Consider the following 15,315-nt stretch of genomic DNA (forward strand, 5'->3'; position numbering starts at 1 on the left):
AATCTGCGCATTCATTTGATTTCCAAAATAACCCCACAATAGTTCTGGAGAAAGTTTCATCCAGTACTTCCAGTGAGGCCGCTGGTTGACTGTCATCAGATCTCCATGCCCCTAATATTTCAAATGTTCTTGCAAGTAGTCTATCAGATTTAGAGGAAACAAAATCCTTCATGTGCAGTCCTTTTAACAACTCTTCAAAATATTGGTTAGTTGATATATTCTCCCAAAAAGGAATGTCAGGTAGATAGTTGTGACTTTTAAGTTTTTCAATTTCATTCCTTAATTTCTTTTCTTCCTTAAGAAACTCCACTGAATTTGAATGATGTTCTAAGAGGGTTTTCATTTGTAAATAAAGTTGTCTTGGAGCTTGAAATTCATTAGCTATAGATGTCAGTTTTCTAAGTTTTATGGAGTGCTCATTGCGCAATTTAACTTTAAGTGAAGCGATTCTATGTTTTATTTCATTTAATAAACTCTCCCCAATGGTATCTATCATAGCCGCTGTCTCTTCAGTCGTTGAAGTCAGATCACGTAACAGCTTTTCTGTGTCCTATAAAGAGTAAAAAAAAAAAAAAAAAGATTTTTAAACAAGGATGAACATACTTGTAATCTAACTAATACTGTAAAAGCATATTTTTCTTGGGTTTAGATCACCACACAAGACAGACTTTGGAGGTTGCTGGAACAGAAAAGTCCTCCGCATAGTAACAGATGTGCTACCCTGCCCGGAGTCCTCCAACTGTACTGATGGCTGGATCCGTAATGCTGCTTTTTGTTGCCATAGGCAAACACGGATCATTCATAGGCACCATGACATCAGTCTGTCACACAGATTGCAGCCTTGTTTTACAGGTACGGGCGCCCAAAGCGCTACCCTCCTAGTGGTGAAAGGCTACTGCCTTTACAAGAATATAAGCAGCATGAGCACAGTGGCGCAGCATGCTGTGTGGTGATCAGTTAGAGTGAACAGGTTCTCTGCATCCTGTGTCACTGGAGTGAGGTCTACAGGCTCACTCATTTAAAGTTCTGATGGTGTGTGCTTAACTCCCCCCTTGACCTACATCGGTTTGGTGTGAAGTGCAGTGTAGAGCATGAGTGATGTACCTTCACTGGTTGCATGTGTGCCTGGGAATGGTACAATACAAGGATAATGCAGTACTGTGCACTGCTTGCATGTTAACTGCACGCTGCGAGGGTATGTGTGACTGTGAGTTGTACTATACATAAAGGATTCAGGGCTGTTTTCTATGTGCATGCTAAATGCATGTGCTGGGTGTATGTGTGCACGTGAGCGGTACAATACATGAAGGATGTTGCTCTGTGCAGTGGTTGTATATTGAATACATGTGCTAGGTGTATGTGTGCCTATAAGTGGTACAGTACATGAAGGATACAGTGCTGTGCAGTGTGTGTATGTTGAATACACGTGTGGGGTGAGTGTTCACCTTTACAGGGTACAATACATGGAGGACTACAGGTTCCATTTTGGATATGTTTGCCTTTACAGTGTACAATACATGGAGAACTAAGGGTTCCATTTTGGAATACCCATGGCTGAATGATGAAACACAGGAAGAGGAGGTAGAGGAATCCCCCAGACAGATGTGTGTATTTCTGTCTTCTTTTAAGGTGGGTGGAACACACTGGAGAAGGAGAACCAGGCTTCCCCAGTACACTTCAAATGGTGCTCTTTGAGTCAGAGAGACATCACAAGGAAGGGCCTGAGCGAATTTCAGGAACAAGATGGGGCAGATAACAGAATCATAGAGATTAGGGCTGAGGCCCTGGGCTAGCCTTTTGATACACATATCATTTGGTTGACATACTATCTGGCTGTCAGGCCAATTGGTAGTGTTGTTGGGCTATAAGCTTTGGAGTGGCTCCTGCTGTGAAAGACTGGGTTCAAGAGGAAGACGACAGAAGTGTGTGTTCTTCAAAAGGAAACAAACCCCCAACATAAACTTCAAACATACAGACTCTACATCACATTTGGTGTTTGGAAATGGACTATCAGAGGGGATGCTTGAGATCTAAAAAAATAGTAAATTGTCAAGCGGTCAGTTGGGCTGTGCAAGGAGGTGAAGATAATCTAAGACCACCTGCCTTGGAGCACCAGCACCTGCCTGCTTGCCAAGAACAGTGTCCTGGGGGAAGAGGAGAGTGTTGAAGGGACGAGGTCCAGTGGGGAATCCTGCTGAGTGAACTCCCTTTATGAGGTGTGAGAAGACGGCTGCTGCTCAGACCACGCTATTCCTCAGAGTCGAGTGCTGAAAGAATATTTGTCCCAGTAGTAGGGATCCACAATAGTCAGACCCTGGGAAATATAGAGTAAAAGGCGTCATGCCCCACGATTGGGCCCAGGAGCTCCTGCTTGCCCTGTGGCCCATTGAACAGGGTTGTGACAAAGGCTATTGCATTTTATGCAGAAGAGATAACCATGTTTTCAGGACCTCATCAAATACTTACTTTTCCACTTGCCACGGTAGTCTCTTCAGATCAGGTTTTATAATTCCCCTTTCTGCTTGGAAATTGTTTTCAGAACATATTCACGGATATTGGTAAGTACACTTTGAGAGCAGCAACATGTGGGGTTCCATAGGTAGCATATCCTAAACTGAGGGAGCAAAAGGTGCCACAAAATTCATCAATGGAGTATGAGGCAGAAACAATGCAAAGTCCAAAAAGGCAGCAGCCGACTGGGGAATAGGCAGGCTGCTTGACAAGATGCGTGTATTCTTGGATTAGAGTTAGGTCACTAAATTAATTATGTTTTGGCACCTTTTGATCCATGTCCTTGCCATCCAGTGATTGCCACTTGTCTTCCTGGGAGTTAGGAACATCTAACCATCACTTCCTGGCACTACGTGCTCTGGGCTTTTGGGTCCAACTCCAAGTGTCTGACCTGCACGTGCCATATGGAGACGAAGATACTTCAAACCATTATTCCTCCCTCAGACTTGGCTCATTTATCCTCTTGAATTCCGATGATGATCCAGAGATCCTCCCCAGGATTGAAACATCATCAACTTTAAACACAGCACCTATGCTCTGTATTACATTAACAGGCTATGCAATTCTTGTTCCATTAAGACACATATTGATCATCATTTGTCACTTGTGTGTACCATTTATAAGAGAGCACTGGGCATGTTCTTGCAATAGGCACCCACTGTGTAACTGTTTTTAATGCTTTTTTTTTACATTTTTTATACAATACAATACACCACTGTCTTCCAGAATACAATGTAGATCCTGATGGAGTGTCAAAACCTGTTTGACAGGTCTGCTGGTGTATTTCATTTGACACATAGGGTGCACTTCAAAGAGGCCTTCCCTTTTACAGGCAGATGTTAACTTACAATAGGGAAGGATCCTTCTTTTTTACCCCCACCAGTCAGGCCCCAATTACAGTGGGCCACGTTTTGACATTACAATGTCACAGACTGTTTTGACAGGTTGGATCACTTTACATATGACATGTTGTGCTTGCTTTAAAGAAGGAAACTGGAATGCCAGAACAATTTTTGTGTATTCACTGTCTGGTTGCAGGACGCTCATATTTGCTCCACTAGACGTTTGTCTACGAGTTTTTTCAGGGTACAGGAACTGCCTAAAACTGGATTTTAGTGGTACACATGAGAGAACACTGGAATTACCATAGTGCACTCCCCACACACATACCCAACCCTCAGAGTCCAAGTTTAGTGTGGCCGGATAATTCAGAGATCTTGAAAGTACCCAAAGGGGGTGGGGTTAATTCTGGGAAACATCACATCATTGGTTAGGGCAACCCCAGGGATCATTCCCACCCGCTAGCACATAGCAGGCATAAATGTGGCATCTCTGGGCACCCACTTCAGAACACTATCGGACATGTGGAAGATCAGAAGTGGACTGAACCTGCTGGCTGAGACCTGAGAAGTGCCCTAAAGGACTGGACTTGAATTTTCATAAGGCTGACGTCCAGTTTGAGCTACAGAGACACAACAAGCTACAAGACGCCTCTTCTGTAAATACCGAGCTGATCAGTTGCAGCTGGGTCTGAATTGAACTCTGCCTGCCACCATGTAAGAATCCAAGTGTCTCCCTTGAGGACCTGGGGTACTGGGACTTTAAAAGTGAACTGCTGTGGTTGATTGGGACTTCAGAAGGTAGAAGGTAAAGTATTTGACCAGGACAAGCCTGGTTGGTGTATCCAATTTACGCTGCATTGCAGTTAACATCAAATTGCTCATGGGTCCCAGGTTCCTGCAACCATTGACTATCAGGGGCACTTTGTGTTTCTTGGTGCTTTAAAATTTCATATCTTCTGTTCTCCTATTGGATTTTTTCCATAGCTATCAAAGGATTGAGCTCAGGTTAATTTAGTAACTTCAGTGATTCACCATGGCTTGTGGTTATTACGTGAGGTGTGTACCTATCCCATCAACTAATAACCAGGGGCTACATGTACGAAAAAAATGATTTGCAACTCGCAAATTGAGAGTCAGAGCACCTCACAATTTGCGAGTCGCAAAACCGTATGTTGAACAGTGTCAATGACACAGTTTGCGATTCTCAAGGGGGTCGCAAATGCCCTACCTCATAAATATTTATGAGGTAGGTCGCAATTTGCGACCCCCTTGGGAATGGCCACCCTCACAGGGACGGTGGCCTGCTGGAGACAGCAGACCCCCATGTCTGTGACTGCTTTTAAATAAAGCAGTTTTTTTTTTTTTTTTAATGCAGCCCGTTTTCCTTAAAGGAAGACGAGATGCATTTCAAAAACATGAAACGTTTTCGTTTCATTTTTTCATAGCAGGTAGGGGTCCGTAGGACCCCTACCTGCTGTGAATTTTTCTTTTTACTGCCATTCACAAAGGAGAAGGGGCCCCATGGGTACCCCTTCCCGTTTGCGAATGGGTTAGCACCAGTGTGACACTGGTGCTAACTGTGATTGTTTTGCTACCGCATTCGCAGTCACAAAACAATCATACATGGGACTGCGACTCGCAATTAGGAAGGGGACACCCCTTCCTAATTGCGACTCGCAATCCCTTTTTGTGAGTCGGTAAATAGTTTACCGAATCACAAAAACGGGTTTGAACATACCAAAGTGCATTTTGCACATCACAAGCGGCCCGATTCGCTGTTTGCGATGTGCAAAATACTACGTACATGTAGCCCCAAGTGTCTTACAAGTAGCATCAGATGTTAGTTAGGGTTTTAGAGCAGGGAAGCCCGGGGAACAAACACGGGGCATGTTCCTGCAAGTGGAAAAGATGTTGAGCTTTGTATCACACTGAAAAAGCACAGAGGCATGAGATGATTGTTTTTCAGTAGCCTGCCTGTACCTGAAGGATGGAATCAATAAAATCCATATCTTCAAACTCTTTGGTAAGGAGAAACAGGTGAACAGACCAATCACAAAATAAGAGTTCACAAATGGAAATGTATGTACCGAGATCTTAGCACACATAGATTTCAGCCTTTGCCCAAGTGGAAATCCCTGCCCCGATGTTTTACAATAATTCCAGATGGAGATCTCATTTGGGTATTAGAATTTAGAGCTCTCCAACCCTCAAGTGAGGGGAGTGGAGCCTCCTAGAACAGGAATGATGACTGTGAAGTTACTACTAGTTCCTTATGGATGTATTTCTAGCATATGCACTCTGCATTGGAGAACGCTGAATGGAAGGCAGGCGGAAAACACGTTACACAGGTCTCTGAATCTCACACACCTGACACACATCAGACTTGAATTGAACCCAGACCCTAGGCTCCCTCTTCTCCTTGGACTGCTCCACTAACAAGACAACACACAACAGCAACAGATTACAAGATGCTGTCAGCCCCATTTAAGAGGTCACTGTGGAGACCAAGGGCCTAATTACGAGTCTGGCGGTCCAAGGACTGCCAGACTCGCGGTGGTGGTCAGACCACTGCAATGCAGACAATCCAACTGTGACATTACGACCCTGGGAGTCGGACTGCCAAGGGACCACCATCTCCGCCAGGAACCCAGTTCCTGACATGCTGACGGCGGTCGGACTCGTGCCTAGCCACGGCAGTGCTGAGCACGAGTCCCCTTTCCGCCAACCTTTTCATTTCTTTTTAACTGCCATGAAAATGAGGACGTAAAGGAAGTGCCAGGGAGTCACAGGGGGGCCCCTGCACTGTCCACGACCATGTTGTGGGCAGTACAGGGATCCCCCTGCCCAGTACCCTCGGAATGCGCACTGTCTGCTTTGTAGTCAGTGCACATTCTTAGAGTGCTGTTGTGCTAGCACTTCTCCCGCCGGGGTGACTGGTGGGAACATCATAATATGACTGGGGGGAACCTCATCCCTGTGAGTTTGGCGGTCAGCACAGTCCAACCACCAAACTCACGAGGCCCCAAATTTTTAGTTACCTTTTTAATGAATTTCTCACTTTTGCAACTAGATATTGTATCATCACTCATGGCACTCTGCACTCCCCCTCCCTCCTTTCACAGATTGTTATCTCTCAGACGAGGGTTGGACAGAATAGGAGAAAAAAAATATTGTGATAAGAAATATGGCTGCAGGAATACTGTCATATCAAACATTTTGTGGACATTAATATTAAAGTTAAGTATATTGGCCTATTCTACGGGACAAGGTCAGAAAAAGCCCTTTCTTCTGTGGTCTCGGGGACAGTACATTGGTATATCTACCCTCATTTAATATGGTTCAGCCATTTTTGGCTATCACAGTCCAGACATTTTGACAGCCTATGTGCTGTACAGTGCAATAAATTGTTTGGTGTGACCACACACTTGTATCAGTGCGTTGCTATTGATCATCAGCATGACACTACCTGCAACATATTCCTCCTTCCATTGCCATCTTGTGCCTTCCTCATGTGCATCACATGGGCTTACATCTCAACATTTCAACATGTGGAACAGAAGCAAGCAGACAGTGTTTTTCTGATAGATGAGTTTATTTACGTAGGTGGAGGAAATACAAAACTGATGCAACAGAAAAGGAAAGTTAGGGGATCAGTCCTGGTGAATTAAATCATATTAGTAGATGCCACAACATTTGAAGTCCAAAGTCCAGTGTCCTACTACCATGGAAAATGGAGGTGGGTGAAGAACAGTGAACGGAGTGAACAACTGGCACACAAAGGAGTGAAATCAGAAAGAGGTCACTTGCTGGCAGTGGTTGGTGTGTCCCATCAGATGCGCCTGGATTCTTGGATGGATGACCCCACTTACGGGGGTTCTTCAGCTACAGAGGCAGGGGTGTCTGAGGTGGATACTTTCCCTGACAGGGCGAGTCAGAGCAACTCACAATTTGCGAGTCGCAAAACCGTATGTTGAACAGTGTCAATGACACTGTTTGCGATTGTCAAGGGGGTCGCAAATGCCCTACCTCATAAATATTTATGAGGTAGGCCGCAATTTGCGACCCCCTTGGGAATGGCCACCCTCACAGGGACGGTGGCCTGCTGGAGACAGCAGACCCCCATGTCTGTGACTGCTTTTAAATAAAGCAGTTTTTTTTTTTTAATGCAGCCCGTTTTCCTTAAAGGAAGACGAGATGCATTTCAAAAACATGAAATGTTTTCGTTTAATTTTTTCATAGCAGGTAGGGGTCCGTAGGACCCCTACCTGCTGTGAATTTTTCTTTTTACTGCCATTCACAAAGGAGAAGGGGCCCCATGGGTACCCCTTCCCGTTTGCGAATGGGTTAGATCCAGTGTGACACTGGTGCTAACTGTGATTGTTTTGCTACCGCATTCGCGGTCACAAAACAATCATACATGGGACTGCGACTCGCAATTAGGAAGGGGGCACCCCTTCCTAATTGCGACTGTGGCTGCCACAGATTGTGAAGGGACTGGTGTTGCTTGGCCAAAGGAGGGGTGTGTTATTGCTCATGGTCCCTGATCAGAGTACTGCTCACTTCCCTGATCACCCCTGATAGGGAGGCCAGGATGGTGTTGGTAGACTGTCACTTTTTCAGTGACTCACGATGGAAGTCTCTCTGCAGCTGCTTGATTTGGTTAGTACCTGGCCTATCACGCCTTGGGATTCTTGATAGGCAACTGGGCTGAGAGTAGTCAATGTGGTCACGATGAGACTCACTGGTGTCGTCTGACCAGGAAGCCCAAACGCGTCAGAACCGTCCTCAACGTCCAGTTGTCCAGGAGTGTTGTCCTCACTAAGGTCTTCATCCATGGGGGGTATTGCAGTCTCTTCAGTGGTCTCGGTGTTCACAGTGGCAGCTTGACCTGTTGATGTGAGAGAGACAATGTTACAGTTGTGTGGTGACATCTGCCTCCAATAGTTTGCAGTGCCATATAGCAAAGGCCGTGTACACGTTGGATTTGCAGGTTTCCCTTATGTGACCAGTACCTCTTCCTGATGTCCTCCTTTGTTTGAGGGGTGGGGCCTACAGAATTCCCTCTGTCAACTATCCACATTTCCATTTGCTAGTGGTAGTAGTGTGCTGGACTTGGACTTTAAATAATTGTGTTTTTACTCTTATGATTTCATCCACCATGACTCCTAACTCTTCATCAGTGAAATAGGCCTTTTTCTAGGGTGGCATGGTGGTGTTAAGGGAAAAGGATGAAATTAACAGGTAACGCTGAGTTAAATGGGGTTGGGAAGTGCAAATGGATGTGATTGGAAAATAGAGTGTGTTGAGGGTGTTGTTTTAATATTGTTTTTAACACCTTTATAATATCATTTATTAAAACATCATTGCATATTAGGCCATTTTTTATGATATTTTTTTATCGGTCACCTTTATAATATCATTTATTAAAACATCATTGCATATTATGCCATTTTTAATGATTTTTTTAACTGTTGTTTTTATTTTATGTTTTTAATTTATAAATAGTTTGATGTGTTTGTATATTTACTTTATGAAGCAATTTTATTGTATTTAATTTCAAATTTTATTTAGTCCAACATTTTAAGTAAAAATATTTTTAATCAAAATCTTAGTACCAGAAGTTTGGGAATATAGGGGAAAAGGTGGGTAGATTTTTAGTGTGTTTTTCTATAAATATAAAAATATAATATTTAGAAAATTGTATTTAACAATTTTAAATATTACAAATCTGAACTACCTATATGCAAAGATTAAAAATATTATTTTATTAGAACGTTTTAATTTTAAAAATGTAGTTCATTTAAGATGTAAATTTATGTTTTAAATGTACTTATTTCTGAGTTTTTTTTTTAAATCTACATAATTTTATTTAATTCTGTGCTTGTTACATTATTTTATGAATATTTTGTGTTTATTATAAGTAAAAAGGAAACATTTAAACATGTATTAGGGCCTCATTACAAGTTTGGCAGTCCCACTGCCAGACCGCCATGTTGGCGGTCATAGAAACTGCTGTATTACGAGTTGCACAGGCAGGACCGCCAAAAGCCAGCCAAAAAAGCAAGAATTCCACTCCGCCAAAGAAGTAAGACCTCCACTCCTGTGGAGGGAAGGAAATAGGTTTTTTCTGTTGTGGTACACTTGTTCATTGCCATGCTGTGGGACCAAGGCAACATGTGTACCATCAATGGCTCCCACCATATGTGAGATGTGTGCCAAACATAGAAGTCAGCCTTCACATGGGCCTAATCCTCACGTTGAGGAAAGTGGATATAGCTGTCCAGGTGTTTCAACATTGCTGAGGATACATCCTTCAAAACCAGGCTAAACATAGATCGGGACATCCCAGCAGATAGGGGCACTGTATTTTGGAAGGACACTGTGGCCAGGAAGTGCAAAACTGCAATAACTTATGCAACGGGTGGTATACTATTTGGATGACTAATGGCAGGCATCAGATCTGGCTCCAACTGACGACATAGGTCCCCAATTGGTCTGAAGGTCTGGCAGTGGACGATAGGCAAGAGGTTGTCTGAACCTTTCCCTACCTGGGCACCTATGTGTGTAAATAAATGAGTATCGCCATTAGTCAATGTATCCCTTGAAACATACAGGATGCATATCAATGTTCAAATGTGACAAGGTGTCAACACCATGGCTGCGCGCGCGCTCTAGGGCCCACCTGATGCCAGAGTCCGTGCATTTTTGTTTCCACCACACAGTCTTGGTCCAGAGACTGCCATTTGCAGAGTCTAGTGGCTGCTGCAGTGCGCTGTGCGCGCATTGTCTTTATTTCATGGCATTGGTCCCAAGTATCTTTATGGCAGCCATCTTGGGCGGGGCACTTTGGGTGTGGCACATTGGGCGGGGCACTTTGGGTGGGGAACAAGTCTATTTAAGTGACCCCACCCAGTTCTCAATGCTCACTATTCTGAGGATCTCGTGAGGACCGGAGCTTTTCTGTTTGAAGTCGGGTGTTTCCATGTACTTGCTTGTTCACCTGGGATTTCCCCGTGTTGAGGCATTTGAAGCAGCGAGTAGCAGGCGCTCAGGGCGGTAAGATGGATGGTGGTTTCTAGCTTCCATCATCAGTTTTCTTATTTGATAAAATCTGTTTAAAGTTTGATATTCTTTTTTTGTTGGAGAAAGTAGTAATCTTTGGCAATCAGCTGCTAATATTTAAATTGATAACAAACTAAGTGAATGTTTTGCTGTTACAGCGTTACACTTTCTCGCGGTCACTTTTCAACTTCAGCTGCTTACTTGTGGAGTCGCTCGGTAGCGACAGAGATACATTGTATAAGCGCGGTTACTCAGAAAAGGTTTAAATGGTTATGAATAAATGCTAAGGCAATATTTTGAACTCAAGGGAATATTTGATTATGGTTAATGTAAAATACAGACACAAACTGAAATCGCGTATCTTCGAAAGTTTTTGAAATGTGAAGTAACATTTCTTTGAGTGAATACCATGCTAACCTTTTATTTCTTGAAACTTATGAAAGGCGCTATGATTTACTATTGTTCCAAGTGACTGCTGGATTTATAGTTGACAGATTCTGAAGAGTTCTGTGATTGATATTTCTCTGTAGTATCTGTGATTCTTGTTTCCGCAGGTCTCCTTCCCCGCTGTACCCTTCCTTAACTCCCTACCCCCCACTTGGCCACTCTAAGACTCTGAACTGTTAAGGCTTGGAGAGTTGGAGCTGCCAGAAGGTGGGCCTATTGACAACAACGTGTGTACCCTGAGGATTTGGTCTCTCTGACACAAGGCATGTAGTGGGGTGTTGACATGATAGCCAGTACACATCACAACTGATACATCATGTGTCTGGTCATCACCAATTGTGCAATACAAATGCCTCTCGGACTCTGACTTGATGTCCCAAGCTTTAAAATGACCTTTGTCAGGGGCTGGGAGACTGTGCCCCAATGCAAATTGCCATATGTGCCTAGCAATGTACAACAATGGTGTTTGTGTAGTAGGAGCTACATGACAGGACAAGAAAAGCAGTTAATGATGCAAAAACCAACTATTTCGGAGGTGTGATGCATTTGTCGTGGCCATACAACACATCTCAGGCATCTAAAATGGCAGATGCGTGACTTACTCCACAGGTCATTAGGAACTGCCTGCAACCACTGCGGAAAGTCATGGTGGTAGGCAGTTGCAACCGTGACGGACACAGCCATAGGTTAATATTGTTGTCAGTGGCGGTCATAGGCTAATGGCTGTGTCTGCCGTTGGTGACGGCTGCATATGTGATGGACATGACCGCCATATTCTGCAAGATTTCTCGTTTGACATACTGCTGCCAGCAATACCTCCACTACTTGAGCTGCTGTGTCGTGCCTCTGAGAGCAATCATGCCACGTCCAGCAGGTGATAGGGCCCCAGCCCAGTTGGAAATGCTGGTGTCTGAGGTCCTACCCATTTGGCCAGCTCTATGGTACACCAGAGGAGCAGATAAGTGCCTCAGGTGCACATTTTCTCTGTACTTCGACATATATTCCCTCCTCAGGCTTGAGTGTGACCCTGTGTGGGAGATTGTGAACTCAGGTCCTGTAGGTGCAGTCAGTGTGCATCAGTGGGAGAGTCAATGTGCCTGTCTTTGTGTTCAGTGCCAGGTGTTGAGTTCTAATACATTGTGGTGTGTGTTTATTGAGTGTTCCCTGATCCACCTTGTGTTGGACGCACATAACTAGGTGAGGTGACATCCCTAGGCATCTCTTACCTAATGGATGTTGTCAATGTGAGAGCACACATATTCGCATGACAGCATGAAGTGTGTTTGCATGTTGTATTTCTTAGTTGTGTATAATGTGAGCTATATGTATGCTGCCACAGACATTTCAAACCACATCTGCCCTTGCTAAACTTTTCTTGGAAGGCATATCCTGACTTACTCTGTCCCTCAGGTTGCATAAAAACACCACATGCTAACTAACTGTTGACTATATGATGTTACCTTTCAGAAGCCACATAGGTGTAATGTGTCTCATAATGTTTCTGATCTCTTTCAGATTGCTAAATCATGTCCCACAAAATGTCAGTTGATCTACCTAACCAGTGCAGGGCCTGAGCTGGGTGGTGGGTAGGTCTGCAGATTGGGAAATGTTTATAATCGTGTCACTGTACTCAAGGACTGCTATGTGCCACACTTGGGCAGTATGGGCAAGACAGAGGCCCTTATTACGAGTCTGGCGGTCCTGGGTCGTGGTGGCGGTCAGACCACCGCCAAAGCAGCGGTCCGGCCTCCACATTGTGACCATGGTGGAGTCGACACTGTCCGACCACCAGCGCCACCGGGTTGCTGCCGGTCGACAGTCTAGCGGTGCCGCCAGTCTTACTCCGCCAGGGCAGCGCTGGCTTGGGGATTAGAAGTTCTATCTCCACCAGCTTTTACATGGAGGTTCCACTGCCATGCAAAGGCTGGCGGATGCGGGGTGCCGGGGCCCCATGGGGGCCCCTGCACTGCCCATGCACTTAGCAACATTGAACCGGTGTCAATGTTGTGGCCTATTTCCCACTGGCCCAGCGGGGAAACTCGTAATAGGGCCAGTGGGTGGAAAACAGGAGTGGCGGTTTTCTGGTCCAAAGAGTTTGGCATAATGAGGGCCAGAATGTTCTTAGCTTCGTATACTGACATGTATGTGAATCAGTCATTTTGGATGGGACGTGTTGACATAATTTCTTGTCTATTGCATCCATGCAGGTTAACGCCCATCAGAAGAAAGAGATTTGGAGAGCCATCGCCAAGAAGGTGCAGACCCTGGAGTCCACAGCCGGTGGAGCCCCCACTGTCACAAGATGTGGGCAGACCTGAGACGCTGGGCCCAGAAGATCGCAGAGGCCCATCTGGGGCTGTCCTTGAAATGTGGGCCGGATGCCCATCGGACAATGACCCCCCTAATGGCCTGCATTCTGGCAGTGGCCTACCCAGAGCTAAATGGGCATTTGAGGAATGTACAGCAGCCACAAGGGGGTGAGTACACGGCAAAATCCTACCTGTCCCTTTGTCAAGTGTTTGAGTGCAGAAGTGACTGTCTTCCCTGACAACGAGGAATGAGCAATATGTCACTAAATAGATTGAAGATTGTTTGTGTTGACTTGTCAGGTGTATCAAATTGGTGTGCCTTGTCTTTTTGACCCAGGACCTAGGACAAAACTGGAGGAATCCTCAGACCATGTGCTCAGCAGAGACCACAAATGGCTGTGTACAGTGATCATTCATTTACTGTTTGTCATTCTGGCGGGTGTAATTTCTGTCCAACAGGTCAATCTTCATAAATGTTACAGCTCAAAGGTAAGTTGGTCGTGGATCACTTACTCTGCCATGTGTCTCAGTATATGTGTATGTACACATCTGCCACCCAGGAGCTAGGTATTTTCAGTTTATAATAGGTGCAGGTGCCTCACTGCAGTCTGTTATGTGAAGATGTCCATCATACATGTGACATGGCTTACATGGCTAATTATTTGCAGCTGTAGCAAACTACTTTCCCTTGGGGATGTCTATTAACATGGATGATGTGTCATTACTGTTGCCAACATTCCTTGTGCCTACATGTCAGCATGTGTCCCATTCTCTTTAGAAAACATTTGTATGCTGCAGTTTCTTGCATGCTCTATTTATGCTGATGGGATGATGTCTGTGTTCCCTCACATATATCTGCATGGGAAAATGTTAGTGGAATAGTACATCTACAATGGGGGGTACATTTCATGTGGTGCCACAGACAGGAGTGTGTCACCATTGTTTATTGTCTGACAGATACCTTTGTGCATCACAGTATGTATTTTGGCATGTAGAACTGCAGTAGCTATGAGGGACATGACAGGTAGGCCCAGACTGTGGAACCACTTTGTGTTTATCTATGCCCTTGATATGGAATCATGTATAATGGTTGAGGATTGTGCCTTGACTTTGGCATGCATCATGGAATGACTTGCAGTGATGTTGACATCACATGTGTTTGTGGACATGCACTCACCCACAGACAGACACCAGGATTGGCATGTCTAAGATGTGGTTAGTGATATTGGTTCTCACTGGGCTTGCTAATTTGTTGTTTGATGGATTCTGGAGACATATCTCGCTGACATATTGAAGATAGGATGAAGAGGACGCCAATTTGTTGTATGGTTAGTCTGATTACAAGACGTCAGCCATGCAATTATAGTTGTCTGAAGTCCTTATTTTACTGCGGGCAACTGTAGTAAATCCAGGTGGTACGAGAGCATCTGTTATTGCACATATATGCAACACTTCGATGAGTTTTCTGCTGGGGCCTACTTGAGATATTGGTATTGTTAGTCAGTCTGAGCTGTGGTTCAATTGTTATCATGGCCTTGTGATGACCACATTCCTCTTTGACCTTGCAGCATCAGCACAGGCAAGCAGAGGAGACGGGGTGAGACAAGTGGGGAAGCATCTGGCCACGAGACCTCAGGTCAAGACACCACTGACACAGAGGGACCCAGTTACCCGGAGAGCGAGGGGAGTGCCAAGAGGGAGACCCCATCTGCATCATCATCATTGGATCCTTCCTCCAGTGGCCACTCCCTAATGGTGGCAGACCCACTGGGGCATCCCCAGCACCATCCTTTTCCACCATTCCCTGTTCTATCACTGCCCTCCCTGTTGCGCCCCACCCAGTTGGCCATGCCCCCTCACCCAAGAGGGTTGGCATCTCCTTCCCCGCAGGCCTGCGTCCCAGCCCCTCTTACCCCTGCTGCCCTCAGTGAGGAGGCTATTGACCTCCTGAGGAGTATCTCTGTGGATCTGTCAGCTATTGTGAATGCCATCCAGGCACTCGCGACCCAACTCCAACAGACCAACGAGTTCCTGGAAGGCATTCATGGTGCAATAGCTGGCCTACAGAGACCTTTTCAGGCTCTAGCCTCCTCACTGACAGTAGCCGGTCACCCCCCAGCTTCCATCCCTCTCCAACTCCCTCT

General features: G+C 45.1%; 1 protein-coding gene across 1 annotated transcript in view; it reads right to left on the bottom strand.

The window, feature by feature from the left end:
* Window positions 1-7,655: 7,655 nt before the first annotated feature.
* LOC138258591 (tripartite motif-containing protein 54-like) overlaps window positions 7,656-15,315 on the bottom strand; it is a 117,019-nt gene continuing 109,359 nt past the window's right edge. Inside the window, exon 4 of the mRNA XM_069205952.1 lies at window positions 7,656-8,241. Coding sequence (XP_069062053.1) covers window positions 8,224-8,241 — 18 coding nt within the window. The 3' untranslated portion in view covers window positions 7,656-8,223. The remainder of the gene's footprint in view (window positions 8,242-15,315) is intronic.

Source organism: Pleurodeles waltl, chromosome 9, assembly GCF_031143425.1.
Source record: "Pleurodeles waltl isolate 20211129_DDA chromosome 9, aPleWal1.hap1.20221129, whole genome shotgun sequence".
In the NCBI taxonomy this organism is placed as follows: Eukaryota; Metazoa; Chordata; class Amphibia; order Caudata; family Salamandridae; genus Pleurodeles; species Pleurodeles waltl.